Below are 11,437 nucleotides of genomic sequence, written 5' to 3' on the forward strand. Positions count from 1 at the left end.
TCAAATCAAGTTTATATTCAAGTTGGTGCCATGACCAGTTCCAACTTAAAGGTAGCATAGGCAAATTCTTTAGATAATAATATAGATAAATTTAGTATGTTTTTGATCAGGCTATTCATAATTATTGTAAACATTGAACATTACAAGAACCTTGTTTTCCATAATTTTATAATTATTATAAGTTTTTGTAATCAAGTCGAAATTTTAAAATCAGAAATGAAGATATAATAACCAGTAAGCTACCAACCAAATTTGATGTATATTTTAAGATGACCAGAATTTCATAAACAGTGTAATTTTCCAATTTAAAAAATTGTAACATAATTTAATATTTGATCATTAATCCATCTATTCCCACTAAAAATTTTCATTCTTCCCTTTCACAACCGCAGCACTAACCTAAAATGGAATTTCCTGTTCCTTCAACAATAACAAACAATATTAGTTCAGCTGAAGATGTGCTAGGTGTTACCATGAAACCTGGTTCTGTAATTTGTTAATTTTTGAACAAATAGTGGTATTGACAACATCAACGTTTTATTCTTTCAATAGGCCTAGAAATGTTTGTTAAAATGACTTTGAAATTGCCTCAAAGACGATTTTCGTCTATAGACGACGCTTTTCCAAAGTACAGTATTTTGTGTTTTTCAACGGTTTTCGAAAATGTTGAAACTCGATACACAGGCTAAGCTAATAATATCTAGCAATTTTGTGTTCATTTGTTAAAAAAATAAACACCTAAATCAGCGTTTCACTGCGTTTCAGAACCAGTTGTTGAAACGTTGTGTTGAAAAAGTATTTAGAATTACACTGAGATTCGTCGTCAGTACGGTGTTCAGTGTTTTTCGGTTTTTCATTGCGTTTTGAACACGTTTTTCCAGGGTTATTTTCAGGGTCATAGAAACAATCATACATTCATGTTTACTTCATTAGACTTTCATGAAGTTTAATATCATGCTAGTAATTGAGTATGTGATTTTTCATGATCTACTTGAGATTGAGTCATTCATGTAGAAACACAGTCATTCATTGACTGAAGATCATTGCAGTAGTGGACAAACACTTCCATTATTAGAAAAGCTGTAACGCCGCCATCATTTAGAAACATTGTCTATATTACATTATCAATCATTAATTCAATAATGAATTACTTATTAGAGTTCAGAAACTTGTTTCAATTTAGTGTGCTGCCACTACTCCTACTCCTACTGGCTACCTGCTACTCATACTGTCGAACAAGTTTTATTAAACTGCATGGTGATGTTTCATGTCAATAGTTTTCTATCAGGAGTATTTGCAGTGTTCGGCTCGATTGAGAAAATAAATTATTGATGTATTTGTTTAGTCTGTATACTTTAATAAAAGTATACTTTATATGCAACACCAGTGTATTTTGTTGATATGTATTGTTGGATGAAATACATTAGAAATTGAATTGTGAGTTGCTTGCTTATTTGTACTGTTAGAGGAAATAAATTAAGAATTGCATGGTGTGTTGCTCGTTTATTGTTGGAGGAATTGAATTAGAAATAGAGTTGTGTGTTGCAGCAATGAAGCCGCACGAGATCCAGGAGAAGTTGGGCCTGACGCGGATCCGCGACCGCAACTGGTATGTGCAGCCGTCATGCGCCACCACAGGGGATGGCCTCTACGAGGGACTCACCTGGCTCACCAGCAACCACAAGCTATGAGACCAGCGACCAGTCCACTCCACGCCACTCCACCACTAGAGCCGACACTGCCAGGCCGTTCACTGATCAAATAACCAACTCACAACAATGATCGGCTAATAAAAACAAAGCAGGTTCAATGTTGTTGTTGTTGTTCGCACATTTGTGTTCGATGATAGGGTTTCGTTTAAACTTTTTATAGAATTCAGGACTGTTTACAAACATTGTACTATAGACTGTATGATTTCGTTGTAATTTATTTTGTTATGAATGATGCTGTGCATCGGAAAATTTCGACGAGTTTTGTGAAATAAACTGTTGAATGTTTTGCTAGCTAGCTAATTCATGATACTCTTTATCGCTCCGAGTGCGTCTACAAAACCTTCATTGTGATTAATTTTGGTATGCATGATGCTGTGCATCATAAGCTTTTTCTGAATTGAGACTTTTGGAAAATTAGCTTCAATTTTGTTGAATTCTTTGCTAGCTAGTCTGAATCCATCTATAGAACTTTAGAACGTTTTATAGAATTTGGGGACTATTTATGCACACCATACTCTAGAATATACTTTGATTCCTTAAATTCTGTGATTTCGAACTTCTAGTTGGGCATGACTTCTGTTATCTACTCTGTTGAAGCTGTGACATAAGAAATTTACAGCTGGATCTAGACTTTGGATAATGAAGTGCTAATCTGTTGAATTTTCTGCTAGCTAATTCATTTATTTAAAGTATTGAACCTTTTTTATAATGTTGTCTGATTAATGAGTACAGAAACTGTCAATTGAGCTAAATTTATTCTTGGAAAACGCTCACTTTGTTATTGATAGATTCAGTCCAAATGTTACATCAAATCAAATACTGTTAAAATTATAGTTAGAGTACTGCAATAGTGGTTATTGTTGAAAATGAACATTCGATCCAGTGGCCAATATGGGAAATAATGATAATTGTATGTAAAATGTGCCTAATTGTTCATATAAAACATGTACATAGAGTGGCGTAATCAACACTAAATGCAAACTGAAAGTCTTTGTAGAGAGGCTTGATTATAAAATCAAATTGAATAGAGCATATTTCAATTCTCCTTCCTAGCTTTACTGTGCCAAGTCATGTATTATTTCAAACATTTTTAATTCAAGGATCTCCTCTCACTACAGTAGTGAAATAGGTGAACCAGGTGAAAATCATTGTACCAATCACTTATCCGGTGTTTTTATGTTTTAGCACTTTTTCTAAGATCTACAACTGCAACATATTATTAGACAAAACAAATTATTCGCTGGTCAAGGAGAAATGTTTTCTTGAACTGATAGTTTGTATAGAATTATAAGGCTTGAATGTTTTTTATTGTTGATGTTCCCGAATTATTGCAGAGTTAGATAAGAATGACTTCGAATTTCTTTTGAAATCGCATTCAATAAACTGAATAAAGAATGTAAACTGTAATTGCAATAATTGACGTCGCGCTTGTAAATACAGTAATTAGGTTTTTTTTCAAATCTTGAATATTTTTTTTTGATAGTCAAGAGATCATAGCAACAATTATTATTCTAATTCTATATTTTTTGGAGATAACATTATTTATGTTCCACTTTATGAATTTATTTATACCAAATTATAATCGTTGAAATTTTTTTAATGCCTTTGCTTCTCTATTACTGTATAAATAGTGTTGAAATTTACTTATGATATTTAAGTTATTTGTAGATTGAAATCTGGAATAAAATAATATTTTCTAATGTTATTCATTAATTTATTATATTCATATAATTTTTATGTGAAATCAGTTTTCTTCTTCAAGTATAATATTCGCATATTACGCTAATCATGGGATAAGAATTTCATGACTTGTTAAGGCCGATCCACACGCTCAAACTTATCGCATTTTAAACCTATAAACCTATTAACATATATCATATGTTCTAGTGTAAAGCGTAGGCGATTTGACCATACTGAAATGTCTTGACCGAGATTGGTGAAACCGGGCATAAATGTGACATATTAATGCTACTGGTATGACTGTGCTGTTCCCAGCTGCATGTCCTTTTCTCAGCGGCTGGACTATACTGCTAAGAGTAAAAATTTGGTAGAGCGGCGAAGGTAGAGGGTAGCAGAGAAGGTAGCTGAGACTGAGTTATGACTCCTGGGTGACGGGAGAAGTTTTTTTTCCGAATCCGTTTCCAATAGGCTATTTATTGCGGATGATGATGCCCACATGAGCTTTCAGCTTGTGCGTGATGAATTTATGAGATGATAAATTTCTATGCCTTGTCACGTGGTATATTAGCATCACAAAATATTTTTGAAATGAACTATTGAGCTTTAATAGAATTATAAAATAGAAAGGAAAAATAGCCTAGTCAAAGTACCACTCAAGTAAAATCGAATGTTATTGGTGATAAGAAAATCATGCAAAATTGTAATTCAACAATAATGAGAATCCATTGGCAGAATTAAAAATTATAAAGCGGCTTATTTATTATTGGCAGATCATAAAAAATAAAAGTTTGCATGTACATTTGAGGTTAGAATTCTTTGTTTTTGTTTTAAATGAATCAATCGATCTAGGATAAATCGACAGTTCTTTGAATCGATACCTAACGAATCAGCTGATTGCTCGATCAACCAGTATAAATTGAATTATAAGATTTACTCACAAAATATATATTATATACACTAGGGAAGGTTTATGTAAATAGATAAGGACAACTATTATTGCTGCATGAGTATTTATTGCAATCTAAAAAAGTATGAAAACCAAGAGTACACTAAGCTCATATAAAAAAATAAATGTACACTGCTTTATAGTATTGTATATTGAGATTTATTTATTGGAATGATCTAAGACAATCACACCATTTATTTATATAAAAACTTTTTATTTATCTTTCTATAACAAAGTTGGAGAAACCCTGAATCTGAAGTAACCAATTGCATTGAGTCTTACTAAAATTAGAAAGCCAATCAGAAGGAAGCTTACAAATCGTTCAAGGAAGAGATGAAATTTTTCTGAAAATCATTTTTTTTTTGGCTTGTGATCCCGATCTGTGAGGATGCACATGGAGATTAGGGTCCTTACTTTCTATTAAATTCTAAAATCATCAAGCCAATCCCTTTTTTAAATGTAAAATATTTGTAATTAATGTTTGATTATCTGTGAACTCAGTGTTGCTAAAGAGTTCTTAATTGTAATCTGTTCCCATAAATATATTTTTAATACTGAGAGAAATTTATAAGAAATCTGGACCACGCGCGAGCCCAGCAGAGATGAAAAGGACCTGCATATTTAATTATTGGAAATAATTAATTCAATCTACAAGACCTTCAAGAACATCATTACCGTGAGTGTTAGTTCTAATGAGCTCATTAGCCGGCTTTTAATAGTGAATTGGGGAATTGATCAAAGCTCTATATAAATTAATTCAAGTTTGAAAAATTCGCAACGTGTTGAGTGCTATCATATAGTCTATAAGAATGTTTTATGAATTTATTTGATTTATGTAGGAAGCTTACTTCCATGCACGGCATGAACTCATAAAATCCTGAGATCATTGAATTGTTAATTTTATTAATTATTATTTGCTCATTGATTAAAGTATGTCATGTTGAATCTACAGACCGAACAGGTTTTAAATTGTAGAATTCTGAATTGACTTGTAGTCCATGTATCAGTATTAAATACAAATTTATAACTTTTAAAGCTCACAACTGTGAATGCTATTAAGCCTTGTGATAATTGTTCAAATTATAGAAAAGAATTTAAAGAAAATTATAGATATAAGAATATTTTATATATATTATTTTATGGGAATATGTTTTATGTCAGCATACAAAATCATAGAAGTTTTTATTATATCCTAATTCATCTCGTGATATACAGTTTGAGCTGTCTTGGTACCAAGAAATATTCGTCAGCAGCACATAAAATTAGTGAATTAATTTATATTGATCTTATTAAGTGCATTCAGTACTTATCATCCTTTGATGATAGTCATACTAGTCCGCCAGAAAAATCATATTGATAATTATATTAATAAGGTTACAGTTATATGATATAAGGATCCAGAGAACTTCAAGAACTGGCGTTGTAAGTTCTAAGGAATTTCAGAAGGATAAATTGGTGAATACCTGTATTCATGACAAGCATTTTAAAAATCAACTAGAAAAACCCATAGTTGGTCTTCATTATTCTTGATTGGATACATGGTTACTGGTAATCAGTCATCAACTGTCTTTTTGATTTCCTTATTGGTCTTCTTCCAGAACTTCACGGAAGCAGTGGTAAGAATTATTAATCACCAATCGTTGAACCTTGTGGTGATTAATTATATTTGGAAAATTCATGCATCTACCACTGAGCTAGAGCTGCGGTTTGAACCCAGCAATTTTGTGAGCTGGACGGCCTTAACTTTTTGAGAATTTATTTGCAAAATAGGGATTTTAGCAACCGCTCTTATAAATATCAGGAACACCACATCACCTGTAAAGGATTGGCAATTTACCACTTTACACAAATGGCTTCACAACGTGGGACTCTATCATAAGAGGTAACTCCCCAGGAAGCACGTCCTTACAGCCTATACTCCGTACAAAATTACTTTTGACTTGTGAGAGACATGCGCAGCAGAGTAGGCATGCAGCGGTAGGGAGACAACGGCGGCGATGTTATCGTTCTGAACCCGCCAGCATTCTCTAATATTTCTAGTGAGTTCTCAAGCGCTGGTGAAATGAATATGCGAGTTAGTAGTTGATACTTCAAGCGTAGGCACATACATAAAATGACTTGGAGCTCGCCAGATAACACAGAACCAAATTGATCATGTTCTGATTGATAAAGGCATGGCTCGGACATATTAGATGTGCAAAGTTACATACGGACAGACTGCGATACAGATCACTATCTCGTTAAAATTAAATACAGGCAAAGAATAAACAACATGAAGATGTTCAAAGGTGAGAAGCAAAAGAAATTTGATAGCAAGAGGTTGCTTGGAGAATATGGAATTCGGGAGGCAGACAATCAAAAATTGACAGAAAAATGGCGGAAAGAAGAGGAAGAGAAAACGACACAGTGGAACAGAAGTGGGAACATTTCAAGCAGATTGTTACAGAAGCTACACTGGAAACAGTTGGGTATGAGAAGGAAAAGAGAAAAACGGGGATGGATGATGAGTGTTTGAAAGCATTGGCAAGAATAAAAAAGATAAGATAAGTCGGAAAACAAGGGCCACAACTGCATCCTTTCAAGAAAAGAAGAGGCATGCAAACAAGCCCAAAGGTTCAAAGAACCCCACACGCCAACCGATGCTTATTGTGTTCCCAAGTAGAATCTTAGTTGAATGAAAAAGGCTAAGAAATTCTCAAAAAAACACAGATTCATCGATACTTAGAAAGACAGGTTGCGGTTGTTACACCATTGTCAATCTCTGATAAACTAAAAGGGTCTTTCTAAGTATCAACCGGTCTTTCTAAGTATCAATAAGTCTGTGGTTTTTTGACAATTATTTAGTCTTTTTCATTCAATATGAATAATTACCACAATATCAAATGTTCAACTACACAAAAAGTATCTTAGTTAGGCAAACCAATACCTGTGTCCTTTACAAGAACCAGGAGTTTTTCCCAATGCAATAACATTCATCACCTGGTTGCTTGTCGCAATCCAGTGTGATATGCTTGGCAGTCTCATCAGACTGGTCCTCGTGACCTACGTGAGTTACACTCCTGGCCTTCTTTGGAGGTCCTTCCGCTGAGGAGGGGTCGTCAAGTTGCCATGCGCCTGGCTACCCTTGACTCAGCCTCTTGACCCACATTTGTGCCTGGAGTTTCACCCATCTCTGGTCTCTTGGGTATTTCTTTTTGCCCCTCCGAATCTCTGCAGGGTCAAAAACCTCACCTCTCCCAAGAAGTTTTGCCTGAATGGCCGCCCTTCTTTGAGCAATGGTGAGTTTTGGTCTCTCCACCACCCACTAACTCGTGACCTACGTGAGTTCCACTCCTGGCCTTTTTGTAGGTCCTTCTGCTGAAGGAGGGGTTGCCAAATTGCCTCTAGGGCACTTGGTCACCCTCGATTCAGCGTCTTGACCTACATTTGTGCCTGGAATTCAATCTATCTCTGGTCTCTTGGGTTTTCTCTTTGCCCCTCTGAAACTGCCCTGATGGGGCAGATCACATGGGTTTGAAGGCAAGGCAACTTCTGGAGTTGCCTTGGGGTTTGGTTTGTTCATGTGGTTCCCACGAACAGCTAGGGAAGTGGAGTCAACCCAGACAGAACCCTGCATGTCCAGGCATGACTAAATACTACAGGAGGGCGCCTGGTATCTGCAGGCACCGTTAGAGACACCATATAAAAGTACCACCCATCAGCACGGTCTACATAACACCTTGGGTTGGCCTAAAAAGAAGTAAGAATATGACCAAGGAAGGCCGACAAATAGAAAAAGAAATAAAGAATGGCACAAAGCCAAGTCAATGGAAAAAGTGTCATTCTAGAAATGAAAAGTTCTAAAGCATATTAAGAGGAGAAGAAGGGCTTTGGAAAGGGGGTCACTTTTAGTCGCCTCCTACCACAAGCAGGGATACTGTGGGTGTATTCTAGTTTTCAACACATTCTTGAGTACGATGTCCGACTCAAAGCTCCCCCGAAAGAAGTTAAAAAGATGTAACTCCATATTAGAGAAGGGAAGGCTGGTTTTTAACCTCGAACAACTTTTTTGTCAGGATAAGGAAGGCAATTTTTTGGGAGGGGATGAGCTGATTATGGATTGCTGGAAAGAATACTTCCATGATTTATTAACCATGTGTGACCTGAAGGAGGCCATTCAATCACTCAAAAACAATAAGGCGCCGGGAGAGGATCTTATAACGGCTGAAATGTTCAAAGTAGGTAATTAAGCCTTCTTGATGGAATGGCTTCTTGTTCGATCTAATATGGGAGATGATGATTGAAGTTGAAAATCAGGTGTTTTTCACAATACAAGGTGCATCGTTCAGGTGTACCTGGAAATCTCATATTATGAGATAGAGCGCTCTACCTGATTTTATATTGTAGAGCACAAAAATACGCCCAGAGGGATTTTGAATTATACATTTAAATGGTAACAATCGGAAAATATTGTTGATCAAAAACGGAAATTCATCAAAATTCATTTTTTCTTTAAAAACGCAAATAACTATAAAGATGACAATTTCTGATGTAATTTGGGAGTGTCACAAACATTTTTTTTCAACGCACAATTTCCATAGGCCTACCTCAACTCAACTTTGTACCGAATCCAATTATTTTCTTGCACAATTCTTTCTGGCATCTGGCAAATTTGAATGTTTTGGTTCAGTAGATCTCTGATTCCCCTGCATATTCTCATGTTTTCCTCTAGATTGAGATATAAATAATCAATAAATAAACTCATTAGAATGATAATTATTATCATACTGAATTATGAATATCATAATTATTATTTTAAGCATGAGTTACCAATCGACATTAAAAGTGCCAGCATTGAAAAATTCTGGTTATGCTCGACAATGCACAGTTTTACAGTTTGAATCCCATCTTGAAAGTATTCAGGTTAAAACATGTTGAATACCGACTTTAAGGAAATTTCTCCTCTCCAAGCTGCAATAAATTTCATCAAGATTTGACTCACCATCAAACATTTAATAAGTAAGAAGAAAGAAATATTGATTTTCACGATTTTTCTGTTAATTATTACCAACTAAAAATTAGAATTTAATACAAGACGAAAAAGTGATTGATATAGAATAGTAGGGAATTATTATTCCCTACAAAGCCTTTTTGTCTTACATTTTGATTTCAACTGCTGTAAAATCTTTTAGGTTTAGCGGGACCAATTTTTGTAATGCATTTTACCGAATAAAATGATTGATTGATTGACCTCTCCGTTTGATTGGAAAATTGCTTGAAGTATGGAGAGGATAAATTTCTTGAATTCTTCGTCTTCTGAAAACGTACGTACCGTAACTAATTTCAAAACTATTTATTTCTAATTTAATTCAAGTTAATCCAAGTGGAAGAAGGATCCTGGTTCGCAGTTTGAAACCAAATTCAATTTCCTATCATCAAGGGCTTTGAAGGTGGATGGCATTGAGAATAGTAAAAATCTGGTTTGGCGCACTCACACAACTTTCCTTGCCGTTATGAAAATTGATCACCTGACGCTAGTGTTCACGTGCATCTCAAGTCTATTATTCAAAAATCTGAGCCAGCTGGTGACAGGACAATAAAGCTGGAGACACACGAGGTCTGCTATCTCTCCATAGTGACTGATTTAATAGAATCAACAGTTTGCAATTATTGAATAATCACATTTTCTCGAATTTCGAGCTTATTTTTAATTTTAGGTGAAAATGTTACTAAACATTAATTTATAGAAATTTTCATGCTCAATCTTTTCCACTTGAAATTTTTGTTTAGATTGTATCTGAAGCCTGATAATTGGGAATCTAAAATCAAACTTTGCTTAGATGGGGCGGAGCTCCTGAAATTTTTACAGATGTGGGGCTTGTGGCAGTTGATAGAGATTATCAATGACAATTTTACGTATGAATTTGATCAAAATCGTTGGAGCTGTTTTCGATAAAATCGCAGTTATCGAGTTAAAATATTATACATAATTGATCAAAAATAATAGTCGTATTTAAAATAAAAACATATTTTCGCGATGTTTCCAAATTCATCAATAAAGTTAATTTTTTTCTTTTAATCCTTCAAACTTAAAACTGTTATTAGCAGATGCACTCAGCTGCTGGGTGGCTCTTAATCAATCAGCTTATTTCACGAGAACAATATTTAATCAACTAGAAATTTTAATCAACTTGATCAAAATATCTGATTTGTTAGTATATCTGATATGACAAGGTATATCATTCAAAATGAAAGTAGGCTATATCAGAATTTTAAAAGTTGATCATTAATTTACAGTTTTAGGGGATTAAAAGAGTTTTGGGGGGGGGGTAAAGCAAGCGATGGAACGATGGGGACTCCGAATGTTCGGGGGCTCTGATGGGGCGGTGAATCTTTGTATTTCAAAAGTGGATTATATTCAAATGAAACAATATAGAGGTAATTAATCGCTATTCATCGATAGATTTTGGCAAGATGACAATCTTAATCATTTATCCATTCTTTTCACATTTCTCTCAATATGAAGTTTTTTTACGAAGATCATGTTCATATGAATCAGAAACTTGTATCCTTTTTTCTGATGGTGAAAAACCTACCTGGTTGTAGGTTGGTTCCGAACCACTAGGAATACTTGCAAAGAACATTTGGGAACTTTGTATCTCCAATAAATACACCGCCTATCACCGCCTACCTTGTGCCAACAAATTTCTATTTTTGGTGAGCATGTTTTTTGCTAGCTGAAGTGGTAGAAGCTAGTTCACCCCTCACTGAATCTGATGAAGTTCCCAGGGTTCTTTAGAATTTGAATACAAAATCTTGAGAAATGATTATTACACAATGCCAACCTTCGGCCTCTTCCATCACTTTGAAGGGCGGTAGCCGACCTTTAGCTTTCCTACCCTAATCCCGAATTTCGGTGGAGAACGGAGTGTTGAACCTACCATAACTGCCTGTAGGCATACCTACTATATTCACCATATAAGGGAAATACGGTATAGTATTCCTACTAGCACTGTACTATATTCACTATATTGTATAGATCCACTGGATTAGGAGGGACTGCATGTGGATTTCTTTCTATATTTACGGGAAGGAATAGACGAGGGACGAGGGTGTGCAA

General features: G+C 34.9%; 1 protein-coding gene across 4 annotated transcripts in view; it reads left to right on the forward strand.

Moving 5' to 3' along the window:
- The window catches only part of LOC111046741 (ADP-ribosylation factor 6), a 43,049-nt gene extending 40,771 nt beyond the window's left edge, over positions 1-2,278 (forward strand). For all 4 annotated transcript variants that reach the window (XM_022332358.2, XM_022332359.2, XM_039421057.1 and 1 more), the window contains exon 6: positions 1,549-2,278. In XM_022332358.2, the coding sequence (XP_022188050.1) occupies positions 1,549-1,691 (143 nt within the window). In that variant the 3' untranslated portion in view covers positions 1,692-2,278. The remainder of the gene's footprint in view (positions 1-1,548) is intronic.
- The last annotated feature ends 9,159 nt before the right edge of the window (positions 2,279-11,437 follow it).

The sequence above is a fragment of the Nilaparvata lugens genome, chromosome 2 (assembly GCF_014356525.2).
Source record: "Nilaparvata lugens isolate BPH chromosome 2, ASM1435652v1, whole genome shotgun sequence".
In the NCBI taxonomy this organism is placed as follows: Eukaryota; Metazoa; Arthropoda; class Insecta; order Hemiptera; family Delphacidae; genus Nilaparvata; species Nilaparvata lugens.